At 40.9% G+C, this 19,001-nt stretch overlaps 1 protein-coding gene across 5 annotated transcripts; it reads left to right on the top strand.

Annotated features, from left to right (window-relative positions):
* Window positions 1-7,623: 7,623 nt before the first annotated feature.
* Window positions 7,624-18,967, top strand: LOC107309321 (ectonucleoside triphosphate diphosphohydrolase 3-like). Of its 5 annotated transcripts, none has more exons than XM_032442373.1 (10): window positions 7,625-7,768; window positions 7,891-7,929; window positions 8,288-8,351; window positions 9,208-9,328; window positions 11,774-11,891; window positions 13,806-13,956; window positions 14,720-14,879; window positions 16,558-16,788; window positions 17,179-17,451; window positions 17,548-18,966. In XM_032442373.1, the coding sequence occupies exons 3-10, from the start codon at window positions 8,329-8,331 to the stop codon at window positions 17,722-17,724; spliced, it is 1,254 nt and encodes a 417-aa protein (XP_032298264.1). In that variant the 5' UTR covers window positions 7,625-7,768; window positions 7,891-7,929; window positions 8,288-8,328; the 3' UTR covers window positions 17,725-18,966. The 5 variants fall into 5 exon arrangements, with proteins under 5 accessions (XP_015709504.1, XP_032298264.1, XP_015709500.1 ...); XM_015854014.2 differs by having other exon boundaries at window positions 7,891-8,105; window positions 8,200-8,351; XM_015854018.2 differs by lacking the exon at window positions 7,891-7,929 and having other exon boundaries at window positions 7,624-7,768; window positions 17,548-18,967.
* Window positions 18,968-19,001: the final 34 nt, after the last annotated feature.

Raw genomic sequence — 19,001 nt, 5'->3', positions numbered from 1 at the left:
AGGCTCTGGGGGTATGTTACAGCAGTCTTCCAGTACCTAAAGAGAGCCTATAGAACAGTTGGGGAGGGACTTAATATAAAGGTATGTAGTGACAGGATGGAGGGAAATGGCTATAAACTGCAGAAGGGTAGATTTAGGTTAGATATTAGGAAGAAATTCCTTACTGTGAGAATGGTGAGAACAGGTTGCCCACTGAGGTTGTGGATGCCCCCTCCCTGGAAGCACTCAAGTCTTGGAGCAGTGTGGTCTAGAGGGAGGTTTCCCTGCCTATAGCAGGGGGATTGGAACAAGATGGTCTTAAATGTCCCTTCCAACCCAAACCGTTCTATGATTCTGTGATTCTTCACCAGAAGGTGGCCAGGCCATGGAACAGGCTCCCCAGGGCACTGGTTACAGCCTCAAGCTGCCAGAGTTCAAAGAGTGTTTGGACAACGTACTTAGACATAGGGTTTAGATTTCTGGTGGTGCTGTGTGGGGCCAGGAGCTGGAATCTGTAGTCCCTGTGAGTCCCTTCTAACTCCAGATATTCTGTTATTCTGTGATATCTATACCATTCTGTCTTTGAAGTGTTAGTAATCTGCAATTTAAATGATACCTCACAGAGTCTGAGTGCCTTTTCTATTGTTATCATAACAGACCTGTACCTCCCTTCTGTTTGCAAAAAATCATCTTCTAGGATGAAAGGCTAGCTGCCTGCAAATTATTATGGTTACTATGATCATTATAGGCTTTTCCACTCCAATTTGGGCTTACATATCTGGATTTAGGAATCTGAAACAACAGTGTTGGTACATTTTGAGTTTTCATTTTTCATCGTTCCTCTAGAACAATCTAATCCTAAGTAATAGGTGAGCATAAACACATCCCGTAACAACTACAATTGTAACACTGAAGAAATGCACCTAATTTTATAGAAGCACTGCCTCATAGAATTAAAAATACCAACCTATTATATAGACAAGGTTTCTCTTTGCAAGTCTGGAACTCTGAGAGCCCAGATGAAACCAGCATAAGAGCTGCTACTGAACTATTAAGAAACAGGCAGACACCTTGTAGACTGCTGCACATCTACATGCTCACAAAGCAATCAAATACATTCAGGAACAGCAAGGTCCATCAGGCACTATTAGATCGGATATGACATCTGGCTCAAGAAGTCTCTAAGGCCTGAAATGGCTGCAACTCAGAGGGTATTTGAGAGGAATTAGCCACACGTGGTAACCTGGTCCCAAGAGCCTTCTCATAAACATCTGCTCCTATTGATGCTCAGGGACAAGATACATTGACCTTCTGTCTGATCCAGTACATCTCTTAGTTCCTTTGTATTCGTACTGAGAAAGCAGTGTCGAATTACTGAGGTGATGAAAGAGAATCAAACTCAAAAAGACAGCATTGAAGTATGCATAGGCAGGCTCCTGAAATACAGCTTATTAATGTTGCTCAGTGGGTAGAAGTCAAAATGAAAATGCCTATCTGGCAGCCGGTCAAACTTTGAATGTTCCATATAGAAGGTTATGTAAAAAGCTTTACATATACAGTATAATATGAAACTAATTTGTTTTTGGCAAATAAAATAGCTTGCAAACCATAGCTCAGATGTGTTCTTATTGTGGGTGATGATTGTTTGCACTGATGTGAAGTGACCCCAGGGAGGACAACCTTTGTGCTCACAGACAGGTCAGCTGGGCTAGGCACATGTGCCACTCCACAGAGCCCTATTTCATGCTGGTTAGTGTCTTTTGTCATGGTTCTGTCCTGTACCCTGGCCAAATGAGGGCTCTGCTATTCTTGGCACTGTGTCTCTCCCACTTCAAAGGTAATCCCTTCCTCAGAGAACTCAAAGAACAGACCATGACTGGAGGAAAATGAAGGAAAGTGCCACGTCCATTGTCACAAAGCAGCTGGCAGGGGCTGAGGCCCTGCCATTATCCCTGTCAATTATCCAGTGCTGCCAAAGTTCTCAGAAAACTAACTTGGGCTTCCATGTCTACAATGAAACAGTGACTCTTAGGGCCTTTAGCTTTTGGTCACCTGGCACTGAGTGGTTACCCAAAAACTTTTAAAATCAAGCATTCAGTAGAAATAGTAACTACATGGTACATTTCTTGTTTCCTCTTCACCTCTCTATGATTCCCAATTCCCACCTTTCTCCTTACCTTACCAAATAAGTGTACTGTCATTGTCTTCCTCCTTCTAATGTCTGGCTTACTCCAATGAATTCACTTTCAGAAACAGCCTACTCGGTACCTAAAATCTAGGCAACTATTCCATATTTGTCTTTAGTTTTGAGGTCTACTGGTGCTATTTCAGGTCAGAAGAAGGCCTAGTTGCCCTAAAAGCTATCAAATTTCTCCAACTATCCCACTTTCTACGAGGTTCAGTACAGCAACTATAATGACTTTATTCTCCCCATGTTCTTAGACCATCTCAGCTACAAGGACACTCGTGTCTTCATACATCCCCAGGATACAACAAAAAACATTCACCCTCACCATGCTATTGTTCCATTTGGTTAGATGGACACAGAAGACCGCTACACATATACTTTTCTAAGGAGGGGATATTTCTGTGTGGAATTTAATTGAAGGAATCTGCCACAACTGGAAACACTTTGGAGAGAGGACTTCTACACTAGAGAAGAAATACTATTTTGCTGAAACAGCATAGCCAGTGGCAAGGCAAGGTAGTTAAGGAGTAGAATGACTGCCATGTTGGTTTTGCTTCTGGAGGAGGAAAGATGGAGCAGGGTACCATTGGTCTGCCTTGGGGAGACATGCAGAAATGAATGCCTATTCAGACTGACACCAGCTTTCAAAGTATTTGTACAGAATTAGCACTCTTCTTATCTTGTGCTCATATGGACAAGAGAGTAACTGCAGTACTCTATCTGAGAGACAGCTCTCTTGGGCATGAGTGGTGCATATATCATCTGCCTTTAAAGTGTCTGGCTTTACTGTCCCTGTGCAACGACTTCTGTGGCTGACAATAGCCTCTTGCTTATGACTGACATAGCAGTCTCAAGCTACAGGCAGTATCTCTACCACACGTATTTTACGTTGTCTTTCTCACTCATGACTACACCCAGTGCTGACTTAAGGCACAAACCTTCCCAGCATAAACCAGAGGTTTTGCCCTGAGTGGGATCGTAAACCCACCAACTAGCCAATGCTAGAACAGTGTGTGTGACATGCCTTAACGAAAGTCAGATAGCACCAAAATGGAGTATATAAAAAAATAAATATGCAATTCCCCGAAACATCAGACAAACCCATGTTGGCTCTGACACTGTTATCACAGGAGCTGCTATGTGTTTAAATGCAACCCACCCATAACACATTCCCTTTAATGGTGCAGGGGATATGCTGTGCATGGACATCTACTCTCAGCCCTACTACTGCTTGTTCTCAATGGGGCATATATGTATAGCTAGTGTAAGAAAGTTGAGAGCTTGCTGCTGCTTCATTGAGAGTGTGTTCATGCATCACGCATGATGAAACTCACACAAGCAAATAGAACAAGGAGAATGAAAAAGAAAGGCTGAATATAAGGAAAATTTACAGATATACCAAAACTGAATGTGTTTTTCACATCAAGCATGTTAATTACCACTGCTGTCATGAACTGGAGAGATGCTACTGTGCCTGCAACTGCAAAGGCAAACAAAGGTAATAAAACAGGGGGAAGACTGTAGGAATATACCAATCAACCTGCATCTCATGTCCTTCACCCAGCCCAGCTTTGTAATGCAGAACGCAAGAAGTTACCTCCCTGCTACTGGGTAAGAACTCAGTTTTCAATCTGCCAAAATCAGAAATGGTGATGCATATATTTATTCATCTGGTGAACAAACAAGATCTTTAGTGCAGGCTGTTTTCAAGCAGGCACCACATAATGGTGAATCTGCACATAGAAATGTTTGTTATCATCAGTATTGCAGGGATTATTCCACTCTTTCGTGTGCTGGCTCTTTTCTCCCATGGAATTTTTGTTCTGTACAACTGACTTTAATGACTTTAATTGCATCACTGAGCCTATGAGTGATCACGAATACTTGTGGTTTAATGTCGGTGTACAGAAAGCAATAAAAAGAACTTGTTATATTATGTCAGGTCTAGTGAAGCATTGCATCAGTGAATAACAATATTGCAGGTAGATATGGAAAGAATTGTAATAGAATTTTTTCATCCACAAATCTCATACTCAAGGAGATAATCTGACTGTGAAATTGCAATGGAAAAGATTTTATCTAGGAATTTTAGAATTTCTCAGCCAATTTGATCCTGGATGAATAGAAAAAGATGATAGAAATGCTACTACAAGGACTTCTTAGTACTTCTTCAAAACATGAGGAGTGTATCTATTCTGATTTTGTCAGCAACTACTTCTGTACTGAGAAAAATGCAACACGACTGATTTAGAGTTGTCAGCCTGCAGAAATACTCCATGTTGAGCAGGGTTTTTACACAGCAATTTTGAAAGGATTAATTCCCACTGAGTAGTTTCTGGAATATATCCCCATTCACAGGAGGTTGCAGATTTGAATACAAAAGTTAATTTCTTGTACAAGTACAGTATTTCTGTATCGGACTTCTGTGGCCAATTGTACGACAATACAATATAGATGTCGAGTCACAACCTGTGCTTGCAGGCATGGTTAAAAATCTCAAACAAACTTGCTATAAATCTCTGTGAGTTTGGCTTTCAACCATAGAGCACAGAGCACAAAGAGGGTGGGAGAGTTCCTCTTTTTCTAGCAGTCCAGCATGACTGTCCAACACTCCCCTGCAGCAGAAGCAGCAGCTAGTTTGGCTTTATAAAACTAGGGCTCAGGCAAAATAGACAAAAGGCTGTGCATTTCTGCTGTTCCAGCAATCTGCTGCCCTAATTGTGTGATTATTTTGCTGTTGCCTACAATTTGTCCAGGCTCATGAGCACTTACTTGATCATGAAGAGTGTCCCTGGGAAGGTTTAAGTGATTAAAGCAGCTCTTGATACTTTAGACAAGAGGAGTCACTTTTATGTCACAGCTGATCTTGAAATAGAGTGGTGAACATGAGCACAAGTGGATAATTTGGGTAAATTGGTCTTTGGGCACAGAAGCTAATGAATGAAGGTCTTTACGATGCAGGTAAAAAGTCCTGGGAAGAAAGTCTCCAGGAAGATTGGTAGAACAGATGAAGTTGAGCTGAAGGGCATCACACCCTTCTATTGGTTGGGCTCATTGAGAAGGCTTTAAACTAGGTATGAAGGGAAAAGGGGATGAAAGGAAGCTTGCTGGAGATGAGTCTGAGGGAATGATGCTGTAGCTGGGGGTGAAGCCAATGGCTCTGTTGAAGTGCATCTACACCAATGGAAGCAGCATGGGCAACAAAGATGAGGGACGTGGTTTAGTGGGTAACAGTGGTGGTAGGTGGACTGTTGGACTAGATGATCTTACAGGACTTTTTCAACCTTAATGATTCTATGACTCAGTGATCAATGTTTTGATATATTTGTCACTCCACTTTTAGTAAACATAAATACATCACCTGCAAATTATCAAATGGAATGTATAGATTGAAATTGGATATTCTACTTAAAAAATCTAATCATGTCTTTCTACTAGACCTATCCTAGAAGAGGAATATCCCTTGCCTCACAGTTACTACTTAGTCAGGTCACCGCTTTTTGGCAATATGTAGATTTGTGAGCAAATATTTTCAAGGATGAAGGAGAACTTGCTCTGCTAAGTGGTGCTGTTTTGCTGTTGGTTGGTATCTGTGGTACTTTCCTTGGAAGTAAACAGGAGGCATTACTTTCAGAGCAACCTACATATATGCAGCCCAAGACAATTCCTCCTCACTGAATGTGTTACAGGTGCACCAAGAGGTTGGATGCCCATGGCTTAGGATGAATTAGAGAATTCCTTTGTTTATTGGACCTTGCAAAGAATGCAAAGAAATGGGGGATGGACCTTGTTACTGTGAACTGATGAGATACCATGCAAAAAAAAACCCAAACAGATTAATTGCAGCCACCAGTATCTTATAACATTTCTCTCCATTCTATCTGCCTCTCATCAGGGGATATTTTGAGGCCTCTTAATACTCCAGCATCTAATACTCTATGAGCATTTCACAAGGAATAGATACAGTTCTGTTGTCTCTTGAGATATATAATCATACATCTCCTCTGCTACTGTCACTGTACAGGGAAATGAAGCAGTGTCTGCTCTGTATCCTGTGTAGATGTGATTTGATAAATGTGTTGCAGAATGTATCTGTCATGAACGCTTTATTCATGCCTGCAGTATTTTAGTTTCTAGAGATTTGCTATTGATCTTAGCTACTGGCATTTATCTGTGAATCTTCCAATATCAGTCACTGTATTTTACTTCGCATTTGTGCTCAGTGCCACCAGAAGAAATAAACTTTTCTGTGGGGCAGCCAGCTATCCAGCTCATTTGTCATTTTTAAATGGATACCTAAGAAAGATTCTCTCCAAGCAAAGTAAATCAATACAGTCAGTTACACCGAATGCATTAAAACAAGGATACTTGAAGGGGAGAAAGAAAGATATTACAGCAAAGAAAATCATGATGGAGAAGTGTGTATGCAGTAAGCATGATGAAGGCTGGGAAAATGGCAGCAAGGTTAATCTATGCCTTGAGAATGAAGAAGGGATGAAGCAAGGGAGCTATAAAATGAAGGGTAGGGCTGAGGAATGAAGAAAAGCCAAAGAGGCAGACTTTAGGAAACAAAGAAGATCAAGTAGGACAAGAGGTAATGGCTTTATGTTGTGCCAAGGGAGGTTCAGGTTGGATATTAGGAAAAATTTCTTCTCAGAAGGAGTGGTAATGCAAAGGAACAGGCTGCCCAGGGAGGTGGTGGAGTCACTGTCCTGGCAATTTGCAAGAGTGACATGGTTTAGTGGTACGGTGTTGATGGGTTGACAGCCATTTTAGATAATCTCAGTGGTCTTGTCCAACCTCAATGCTTCTGTGATTCTGTGAAATAGTGAAGAAACTGGTTACCCACCACGCCACAGATGTTAGGCCTAGAGGCCTGCATTCTGGACATTAAAAGCAGCTGAGGGATTTTACAGTCCAAATCACTTTTGTCGGTATCACAGCTTCAGCACAGCAATAAATGTAGCAAGAAAAGCAGCATGTACAATAGCCCAGCTCTTGGAAATGGCGCAGAAAAGAATCCTGTCTGTTTGTATGGAAGTATTTGAATCCTTTTGAGGGTAGGGTGTTGCTTTCTTTGCAATCCTTACACTTTATACGCAGTTAAAGGTTGGTTGTAGAACTAGCTGAAGGCTGTAGTGCGATCCGTGTCTGTAGCAGACCGTGCAGGTCAGACAGGCGCTGGCTGCCCCTGCCTGAACAGCTTCATCTCCTGCTGTGACCAGATGACCCACCTGGTGGATGAGGAAATGCTGCTGACCTCAGACTAGCAAAGCTTCTGACACTGTATGAGCCCACCGGAGAACACACACCTCTACTACAGAATAGGGAGGGCTATGCCATTCCATCCTCGCACACGCATCTCCTCCCTTCGGCCGTATACACAGCGATTTTCCATCTCAAATCTTTCGTTTTCCGTCCGGGCGGTGGCCGCGCAGAGGGGCGGGTTCCCTCCCAGGGCCGCCCGCTGGGGGGAGGGCGGTGGGGCGGCCCCGCTGCTCAGCGTCCGTGTGTGTGTGTGTGTGTGTTTGTATGTGTGTATATGTGTGTGTATGTGTTTGCCGCAGACCCCGAGCGTTCTTCTCACAGGTTCCAACGCAGGTTTGAAAAAATACCGAGGGCTGTTGTTGTGGGCTTGTTTTTGTTTTTCTCTATTTCTTATTTCTTTCCATCACCTGTGGATTGCTTATGAAATAAATGTACGCATGTCTTTCCGGTGACAGAGTGAAGATAGGTGCTTCTCTTGCATCCCCGTCCTTGCCGTAAGCAAACTGCTGTGTCTTTAACCTGGAAACGTAGAGAACATTGTGGGCACAAAGAGGTTTGCTGTGGTCAGCTTTCGTTGGCAGGCAGCCTTCCTTCTGCTGCTAGAAAGCTGTAGGAAATGATACTCCCGTCTGCTCCTGTGTGGTCCACAGTGCTTACATGGGTGTGGGAAGTACGTCTTTATGCTGCTGCATGCTTCAGGGCGAGGCTTTAATAACTGCCTTTTGGTGCTTAGTTCAAATCTGATGTGTCTTTTTCCTTCCGAGTGCGGGATGTTGGACTGATGAAGCGCTTACATGACAACTGCTTACACTACGGAGAAAGCAAACTCCTTCCTCTCTGCTGTCTCTTCAGATTTCAGTGAGTGCAGTTGGTATCGCTGCGTTGCCTGGCCTATGTGCAGCTGGTGTGAGCCCAGGTAAGGTTAAGCACAGCCTTACACATCTGAGCCGAATACATAAAACCACAAAACGTCTTGCACAATTCACATTATAAGATAGCAGCAGCGTGACAGATTCAAGAGGGTGTGGAGTGTAAGGCATCCTTCTGACACAAAGGCTATCGCTTGCACTGGGATTTACAGATTATACCCCTCTGAAGTTGTCCTCTTTGCCAGCAGGAAAAACTATATGATGAATGTCTCATGTGAAGCTCTAGTTCTGGTTGGAGCTAAGGAAACAGGCAATGTGCTGAAGGTACAGTGGGACTCACCCACTAATCTAAATCATGAACACATCAGCAGTTATAAGATGCCTACTTTAGTGCTCTTAAAACTTCCTTTGTTTCTTGCTAAAGCAACATGAATCTAGTACAGACCATGATCTTGCATCTCTGGTAGGAACGTACAGCTTTATTCAGCAGCTGCTATTGCTGTGCCTACATGGCTGCGGTTGTATCTTGGTTTCAGGTGTGTGTGGGATTGTTGAGTGTGTGCTAGTCTCAGCCTGCCCTTTGGCCTTGTTTGCTGAGGCACTGGGGGATAGTCAGCACGCATCTACATGTAGACACCGTGGGAAATGAGCAAACTTGCTGCTTGGGTGAACTCATGCATCTTGAATATGACAATATACATACGCCTCTTCCAGACAGTGGCAAGTTGGTGATAGCAAAATGACAGGCAGTTCTTAAGCAGAATATAGAGTTTTCATGTAGCATAATCTAGTTGAGAAAATGAGATTTTTGGGGGGAGTCTTAACTGATTCAGAACTTCAGGTACTGTACACAGTCACTGAATCCTTTCACACTATTTAAGTGTTGCCTTTTTGTTGTTTCAGGATGCTAACCAGAATGCCGAGTGTTGTTGCCCAAGTGTTCCTTCTTCTAAGTGTAATTCTTATCATTGCTATTGCAGTGGTTCAGATAAATCAGCAAAAGATTCTTTCCCCAGGCCTTAAGGTAAGTAGGTGAGGAATAGATAAGTAATAATAATAGATATGGAATAGGTAGGGAAGGAGAACGGTATTTGGAATTGATATTTAATAAAAGTTTTTTGCTTTTCTTATAGCTACGAGCATATACAATTTGTCAGATACTTCTTTGAAGTCACTTCTACCTTTCCCTCTACATATTTACCTGGGTAGTTCACGCAGTAATAGCAATATGCTAATAAAACTTCCTGTTACTACTTCCTGTTTGACCTAAATCTCTGCTTGGAGCAGTCCTACATCCTAACAGCTTTCACTCAAAGCAAAACTGCACTGATATGTAAGCTAAGGACAAGTATCTAAAATACAGCATTACTTGTGTCTGACATTAGTTTCTATTCATAATGACAAAGCTGTATACGTTAATCTTCAAGGAAATATCAGACCCACCTGGATTATCTGGAGGTGGTTTATTTGTGGAGGTCTGCTTCCTGTGTCACAGCAATTTCATGGCTGGTTCTAGAGGAGGTTTGGCAGTTCCTCTGCTAGATGCCTTGGCTTTGGGTTTCTTTTGGGGCTGTAAGCCTGATTGTGCAGAAAGCTGCAGTTTACATGGAGGGTTTTGTGTCTGATTCCAGAGTTACTGAATAGTTCTCAGTAAATTATTAAAGCACTTGCAAGAGGTGATTCTTCAGGAACAGAGCAAGGACCTTGGCATGTCATTGTGGAGCTCTGCAGTACTTAGTTGATGAGATGGAGCCTGGAAATGGCAGAGTCTTGAAGTCTGTGGTTGATGAAAATTGAAGATGGTGATAAAATTATGGAAAAAGCCTTCCTTTTTCTAAATGGCCTTATCATAGAATCTTAGAATATCCTGTGTTGGAAGGGGCCTAAATCCTGGCTCCACGCAGGATCACACAAAAATCTAAGGAGCTTCAGGAGTCACCCTGAAATATATCCAAGAGTCCTTTATATATATATTAGTGAAGAAAACAAGAGGCTGTGTAGGTGAAGTGTGAGGGAGAGAAGGAGAAGATAAAATTGTTAGCTACACATTTTTTCAGATAATTGTACTGCTACTCTTTGGGTTGCAAATCTGTTCTTCAGGAAGTATGCTGGGAAGTGGAGGTAAATACTGCAGCAGGAGGATGGAAATGGGTCTAAAAGCTTCACAGTTTGCTGAGGTAGAAATACTTCCATTATCTCCCAGCTCCACTTGGGCATGATAACACTAAGAACAGCTAAGTTAAAAGCTTCTGCTTGGCACTCCGAGCCGTGACCAGATTTAATTAATTGCCCTTGAGTAAATTTACCATTACTGTATTATGTGTCTGTAGTGCTCATCTGTCTTTTGAGGAAGGGGAATACACTTAAAGTGTCTTTACTAAAACAGTGCTTGAATGGAACCTGACAGCACAGAGGATTGATGGTATCTGTGGAACCTTTCACCTTGTAGTTGATCAGGTTAAATATCATCTGAGTAAACATGAATGGAATTTTCATTATCTAGCAGTCCTCTGGGAAACAGACCAGGGACTATAGAGACTGATACCACTGATAATTCTTGGGGGAACAGGAGCTTGTAGAATTACAGTGGAAAGCTGAGAACTAATGAGTTACAGAGACTGAATGGTGTGTCACCTGAAGCAGTGATCTTTCTTGGAGATTTGGAGCATCCAAGGGAGGCTGCGTGATGAAATAAATTAGCCTGCTCCAGCTGCTTTTACTATTTTGCAACCAGATGGAGGCTCTCATTTTTCAGTATTGTCAACCTCCTTCTGTCTTTTTTAAAAGAAAAAATGTTGACTGAGAAATGAACCCTATACTGTGCAATTCCTATCAGTTGGATGATTTTGAAGAGGGAGCAGCTAAAATTATTTTTTGGGATAACAAAGAGGAAAAGCAAAACAAGCCTCACGCTCTGGCACAGACTATTTTCAGAGCCAGATTAGGCAGTGGACTGCCTAAGCACTCAAAAGAGTACTTTTACTGCACAAATAGAAAAGAACCAGAGTTGTTTCATCATTCTATCTGTGGATTATACACTTCTACCTCGTTTGTGTCTTCATAGATTCTCTGTGTAACCCTGAATCTAAAGCCTGTGCTCTGGTATCAAACCCATCAGTGTCCAGTGAGTTTAGCCAGGGTAATGGGAAAGCAATTCACAGTGCTATCTATGTGTCAAGCATGGATTTTCAACCTGATGCTGAAAGGAGATGAGTGTTTTCCATTTTCACTGAATTCATTACTGAGGATATACAGTGTGCCGTTTATTTTACACCCAGATTTATTCTGTGCTCTTCTGCTAGATTCTTGTCTAAGTACCTAACATGAGAATTAATATATCTCTTGTAAATACACCGTGCATATACTTTCAAATACTTTAGTCTGATTATTTGAGAAAGTACAGCTCATATAGGTGTTCAAGATGCCACTGTTTGTCTCTTGTTTTAATCTATTACCTTTTTCTCCACAGTATGGAATAGTCCTTGATGCTGGATCTTCGCGGACTACAGTCTATGTCTATGAATGGCCAGCGGAAAAAGAAAATGATACAGGAGTAGTGAGCCAAACCTTCAAGTGTGATGTGAAAGGTGAGCTCAGATAGCAGTTCCTTACTTCTTTGTAGCCTTTGGGAAAAGGTTATTTGGAGGCTTATACTGTTTCTCTTTCCAGTTTTGTTTTGTGTTTTTCTTTCAATTTCAGTACTGAAGAGCAAGAACTGTTAAGACCATGTCTGTGTCTGTCAACATCAGTCCTCCAACTGTTGCTATGGTAGGGTGTGCTGTTTTCCAACAGAGAGAAAATTATAGTTAAGCTTGGTTTACTCCACTGCAGTGTATGAGTGGTGCAAACAGAATTCAATTACAGAGTCAGTTCCTTTACAATGCTTACAATACCCTGAAATAATTTCTTTCAAAAGAAACATATAAAATATATCTAAAAAATAGTGTGGAATAAGAAATCTCAGAAAAGAACTGGAAATTTAGCCCCGGTTAGATGTTTGGCATTGATGAGGGCAAAAATGGATGTCAATTATGCCACTGGAGTCTGAAAAAGTAGTTTTTAGTTTCCAAAAGCGTTAACTATGTTTAAAAAATACTTCTGTGGATTGAGTCAGGTTTCCTAGAGAAATGGGGCTTATGCAGTTCATCTGGAATTATTCTGTGATTACTTTGAAAGGGACAAAAGAGGGGGAATTATGAAAGGCATCAAGAAAGTGAACTGGAAGAGCCTGTAAATTCTAGATAGCAAGGGAGAGTAATAAATTATCAAGTAAAACAGTAAAACAACTGCTCTAGCAGTTGGCTGTGGATTTCTTCATAAGAAATGTCAGTGACCTTTGGCTAAGTTTTCAAAGATACCAAAATTTCACACACCTGACAGAGGTGTAGCTTCAGAGGTTCATAAGTGACTATGAAATGAGTAGGAGGGAACAGTTTCTCAACAGCACCAATCTTTCTGTCATCATAATTAAGCATATGGATAATTTTAGAGCAACAAAGGAAGGAAAACAAATGTGTAATGTGAAGAAACGTACTGTCATGTGCCTGATGATGTGTCATTTACAGGTTGCAAGAGTGGCAGCCTGCTTGCTGGGGCAGGGGGTACACTGTGCTTGTTTATGTCTTAACAAATTCAGCGTGTCCTGTAGGAGTTCTGCAGTGAGAAAGTGGCAGTTCCTATTCTGCTCTAAAACGAACACGGAAGTATTTTGTGACTTAACTGGGTAAAAAAAAAATATTGTGAAACAGAGGAGTCCAAATTGCTTTGAGCTTTTCAGATCCCACGGGGCCTTAACCAGAGTCAACCACAGTACTTCTCATCATTCAGTGTGTAAAATCAGCACGTTTTACTGCTCTAGTCTTGGGTGCCTCTGCTCTGGAGGAGACAGAGGGTTCATGTGTTGTGTTCCTCAGGTAAGTTGAGTGTAGTGTCAAAAGTGTCTGGGCACTTAAATTGTGCCCCATCAGGAGGTAGACTTGTACATACTGAACTTGAAAGTCAAACAATCAACTGATTTGTAACTTCTGAGGTGTTCTTGTAATTTCATTTCATCTTTTGTTAGGTAACTCTGCCATGTCTGCTTGAGCAATCCCCAGATCAAAACCTTTCAATGCAGTGCAAGTAGTCTGTCCTGATCGGGCTCTAATCATCAGCAAAGCAGGCTGTCTAGAATGGATAGTTACTGCCCTGTGACCTGCTCTGCCTGATCTGAACGCTGAGGAGTAGAGGCTCTTGTCCCAGGAGAGTGTATGGGGGAGTGTGATGCAACAACAGCTGCTGATGGTGTGGAGCAGAAGTTGCTCCTCTGCTTTCCTGGATTTCTCTGTGTGCTACTTCCTCAGCTAGGGAATTTAGTAAGGAATGAAATTTATTAAGGAACACTCTATTGTTTGCAACTACATGAGGGAAGAGGGAAACTCTTTGTCGTAACAACTATTTGCTTAATTAGGTTATTTTGTACTTGGCAAAACAGTGCAGTCAATCTACTTACTTTCTTTTAGGTCCTGGTATATCCAGTTATGAGCGTAACACAGGAGCCCTTGCAAAACCCCTTGATGAGTGCCTGAATAAAGTCAAGGAGAGAATCCCAGTTCATCTACATAAGAGCACTTCAATTTATCTTGGGGCTACAGCTGGCATGCGACTACTGAGGTACAGTGGAAGTTTGAACTCCTCTGCATGTGTGCTGGTATAGCAGTCTGTGAAGAAAGAGTGTGAAAAAGGTACTGGGCACCTTTCTGTCCAATGGAAATTGGTTGTTTCAAAAGGAAATGGAGCCCAGTCAATTGAATTCAATTATTTTATTTTATTTTTTTAATAGGGAAAGCATGGCTATATAAAAATCCTCTCTTGCACCACTTTGGAAATAAATCCTTGCCTTATTCTGCAGAAGGCAGAATTTTAATTTGCTTTTTCAAAGCTGTCTTAAAATCCAATGCATCACCAAACTGACGTTTGTGCATATCTGAGGGCAGCAAAAAAGCTAGGCATTGCAGTTTCCTTAGTGTGAATGCGATGTCATGTGGCTTTTGGGGTCTGTCTATGGCTTCAGCTGTGGCATGAACTTTTTTATGTGTTTGGTCTCTGACTAAGCAGAATGAAAAGAAAGATTTCAGGACTGTTTTAGCCAAGAGATATGTAAGTGTTCAGTTCACTAAAAGAAGAGTATGTTTGAGACAAAATAGTTATGAACTTGTATGATAAAGAGTGAAGTTGGTATATAGTGGGTGAGTTGCTTGCTGCGATGATGCTGGGTGTTTGGCTGTTCCCTATAATAAGCATCCCCTTTAGGCAAAAGCAATGTCAGTTTTTATTAGGTGATTGTAAGGCTTTTCTTGAGCTGCTAGGCAGTGAAGATTAAACATGAAATTGCCTTTCCAGATGCTCAGTGTCTCATGTTTTGTGAATTGCTTAGGTTGCAAAATGAAACAGCAGCCAACGAAGTCCTTGCAAGCATTCAAAACTACTTCAGAGCACAACCTTTTCGATTTAGGGGTGCGCATATCATAACTGGGCCAGAGGAAGGGGTGTATGGATGGATAACAGCCAACTATTTAATGGGCAATTTCTTAGAGGTGTGTGGAAAAAAAAAAAATGCATGCTTTTCACTGTTCTCTTTCTTGTAAATGAGAGGTTTGAGAGGAAATGCCTGCTAAAACATCATAGCTATAATTTTCATTTCACAGTGAAGCACATAACGGGGTCTTGTGGTAGTAATTGAACAAAGAAAGCATAGATGGGAAGATGTGACAGGAATCTGACCTGGGAAAGGTAAAACTGTAGATCAGTGGATCTTCCATAAATGACATCAATGCCACACGTAGAAATAGAAATTTCATCACTCTTAAATGCATTAGTATTTTAAAATGTGATGGGTGTTGACTATCTTGACAGTGGTGCCAATTATGGATGTTTCCACCTGTGACTTCTGCAGGTAGTTGCTGTCTTTGCAACCCTACTGATAAAAAGTCTACACAGCTTAGGAGTTTCCAAACTGTTTGGCAACAGTAGCTCATTTGTCTTAACTGAAAAATACAGCATTTATTGCAGTTCTTCCAGATAGTCTTGCTAGGCTGAAAAGAATTCCAACCAGACCTCTGAGTATTGTTCACTGTCTTGATAGAATGGTTCCTGATCAGTCATGGAAATCAGTAAGCAGGAGTTGGTGCTCCAAGTGATACTTCATGGTGAATGTGCTGTTGGTTCCTGCTAAGAAAACTACATAGTAGAATCACATGTTCTAGCGTGGTTTTTCTTATTTTATGCAACAAAAATGACTTCATGAAGTGATGTCAGTCTCCTACAGCATGAATTTTAATAACAAATATCTCAATTTCCATATGACAGATTCATGAGGACCACCATAGAGAGTGCTAGACATTTTGAAGCCAGTTTAGTTTAGGGTTGTGTGAAGACTAAAGCGTGGATTATTATGAGTAGGAGCAAGAAGCTTATCACTATTCTTGTGACAAGGCTGGAGATAGGAGTGAAATTCTCCCATAGGCTCTTAAGGGGAATCTATCACTGTAGATTTTTTTTTCATAAGTATGTTTGTTAGCCCATGTTTCTTTTCCTTTCTTACGTTTACATCGACATCATTGTTCATAGTAAATTATACTGCAGTACATATGGACAGAATTATTAACGCAGAAAGGGTATATATATATGCACAGTGACTGTGTAGATCAAATGCAGAATCTGGGGGATGTTTTGGATAACAAGGAGAAATGCCAATTGGGTGGATCAGATTTATTGCCACTGCATTTTCAGTGAAGGACATGTACAGATTAGGCGTTCACATTCCTCTGACTTCTATTTTACTCTACTTTCGTTCTCTTTTTCTGTGTGATCTCATAGTATTTTATTCCTTTAACAATTTATCTTGCCTTGAAGCAAGTAAATTTGCATGCTAATTCTATTCAGATCTCCCAGGTACCCAGACTTCAATTTCCTGCATTCTAGTATAGATATTGATCAGGTTAGTCCAGTGCTTTGATTATTGTGCTGTCCTTGGTGTTCAAAGCTGTGCTGTATTACTTTTTCCATCTTTCAGACTCCTTGCCCTGTGGGAGGACTTCTCACTTACCTAAAAACAACATCTGCATGTTTTCCTTAGAGCCAAGAACTTTGGGAAAGAGTGAAGGACAAAGAGGGAGGGGAAATCTAAGAGAATTACATTAAAAGTAGAAGAGCTTGAAGGGAGAACAATCAGATGGTATTTCTAATAAGCTTTGTTTTTATTTTTATGTGTAGAAAAACCTGTGGAGGACATGGGTCCATCCATACAGAAAAGAGACCACGGGTGCACTGGATCTCGGAGGAGCTTCCACTCAAATTTCTTTTATCCCAGAGGACTCTCAGGAGAGCTTCAATAACACCATGCAAGTGAAGTTATATGGTTATGACTACAGTGTCTACACTCACAGCTTCCAGTGTTACGGGAGAGATGAAGCTGAGAAAAGGCTTTTAGCATTGTTGCTCCAGGTCTGTTTAAGACTGTTTGCTATGCTGCTCTTGCAGCTGTTCAGTAATTGTCTAAGCAGGTTCTTAGGGTTGTGATCTCTTCCCTTTGGTGGAGTTTGGAGACCCCAGTAAAAGCTTGTGTTGCTGTGGCCAAAAAGCACTTAGGTTTCAAAGGTCTTCATACGTGTTAAATATTGAGTTTTGTATCATTAGACAAAAAAAAACCTCAGTGGGTTCTGTAAGGGTTTTGCTGATTTTGCTAATGATGATTTTGAGGAAAAGAGTCCATATGAATTACAGTGTTCAGCCATGACAGAGAACAAGAACACGTGTATGTGGATTGAAAAGGTTTCTGTAGTTCTCATCACATGAGGTCTTTCTTGCTTTTGAGTAGTCTTTGTTTTTCTTCAGAAATCAAGCACCAATTCCACTGTGGATAATCCATGTTACCCTCAGAATTACGAGACTGCATTAACAGTGAAGTACTTCAGTGGCAGCCTTTGTACACAGTCTCTGAGACCAACAAACTACTACCCAAACCAATCCATAATCTTCCGTGGAACAGGAGACCCAGGTCTGTGTCAGGAGATGGTTTCATTATTGTTTAACTTCACTACTTGCAGAAACCAGGAGGACTGTCCATTTAATGGAATCCATCAACCAAAAGTTAAAGGGAATTTTGTGGTATGTTTCCAAATCAGCATTTCTTTCTGAACTTCCTTGCTTTTGATTTCAGTAGTTCTGAAAGTAACAGACCTTTCATCTGCTCCTTTTCTACAGGCTTTCTCAGGATTCTACTATACAATTAATGCTTTGAATTTGTCTGGGCACTTTTCTCTAGCTGACTTCAATTCAAGTATGTGGTTTTTCTGTTCACAAACCTGGGCCCAGGTAAGTGTGCCTTTGAAAATGGACTGTTTGAGTACTCAAAACTTTTCAGGTCTATATCAATATTAACATTTGTTTTCCCACCATGCTTCAAATCAGAGGCATTACTTTCAGAGCAACCCTTATACTTCGTGTAAATTTATTCATTCCAGGGAATTGGAGATTGCCACGAAGGAAGCATTTAGAAGGCTGATAAAACAGGCCAGTTTAATCTTTAAGACAAGACTTAGCTAGGTAATTATTGACAACACACTTCGATCTCACACACTGTCAGCAGTATCATGATATATTCAAAGCATTTAACAGCAAACAGTTGTATTCTACATTTATCAGCAAGTGTACAGTCCAGCAGAGCTGATGCAGTATAGCCATAATTTGACTTAAATGGGAGCTAACTTTGGCTGTGAAGAACTTGTACTGGTGGAAGGCAAATAGATTTTTCACTATCTCTACAGAGTTCATATGAGGAAAAGATAAAAAACTGTTAAAATTACTAAAGCAAATTGGCCCTAACTGGCATACTATGACCTTTTCATCCAGGAGTTTTTCCAGTTTACTTAATCTGTCTTGGATGTTTTGAGTATTCTGTGATACACTGATCCTGTTCTTCTTGTAACTAATGGGACTTGGAACTGGGAGTTCAAAGCAGTTTGCTTGGTTCTTTGAATTCCAGCTGATTCTCATCTTCAAAATGAGCATCTTGGGTCAAAATTGACATCCAGAGACCAGTCCTGTGATAAAACATACTGTATAACCTGCAAGCATCTTTATCTGATCGAGGTTTAACTGTGTTTTTCTAATCCTGTAATATTCCTCATGCTCTGTTCTGATCTCAGCTATTTGTGTGAACATAGGATAAACGGATGGACCTGTATCAAATTGAAGGAAAGTACCTCAGATTACCAAACTATCTCACTGTTTTGCATTCAGTTTGCTGCATTTCCTACTGTAATTTCCCATCATCATAGCTTGAAAGCTGACTGCCACACACAAGGTGCACTTGGTAATCCTCTTAAAGAGATCTGTGGCTGTGGGTTACTGCTACAGTTTTAAGCCCACCATAAAGATGACGTGGAAAATGTAGGAACCATAACATCCTTGATCTTTTATGTGCAGTTTTATGTTTATTTTGTTTATTTTTAACCATGTAAGCTGTCTCAATGTCAGGGTGTTTTCACTCTAAATCTCTTTCTAGTTGTCCACAATTTTACTTGCTTTTTCTAACGCATTTTAATTAGAAGCCAAAGTATTCTGATTGGTTTGCTTTCAGGTCTCTTGTTTTTTTGGTTTTCTTTTTGGTAAATGAATTCATTTTATAATTTACTTTTTTTTTTTTTTTTTTTTTT

The sequence above is a fragment of the Coturnix japonica genome, chromosome 2 (genome assembly GCF_001577835.2).
Source record: "Coturnix japonica isolate 7356 chromosome 2, Coturnix japonica 2.1, whole genome shotgun sequence".
NCBI lineage: Eukaryota > Metazoa > Chordata > Aves > Galliformes > Phasianidae > Coturnix > Coturnix japonica.
Note: the sequence above shows the minus strand (reverse complement) of the source record. Positions and strands in the feature narration are given on the sequence as shown.

What these genes read in the sequence shown, in the direction of transcription:
- LOC107309321 (XM_032442372.1), top strand. Translation starts at nt 8,230, where the DNA reads ATGACAACTGCTTACACTACGGAGAAAGCAAACTCCTTCCTCTCTGCT. An exon ending in TGCAGCTGGTGTGAGCCCAG is followed by an intron (nt 8,352 to 9,207) that starts GTAAGGTTAAGC and finishes TTGTTGTTTCAG; the next exon opens with GATGCTAACCAGAATGCCGA. An exon ending in AAGTTAAAGGGAATTTTGTG is followed by an intron (nt 17,452 to 17,547) that starts GTATGTTTCCAA and finishes CCTTTTCTACAG; the next exon opens with GCTTTCTCAGGATTCTACTA.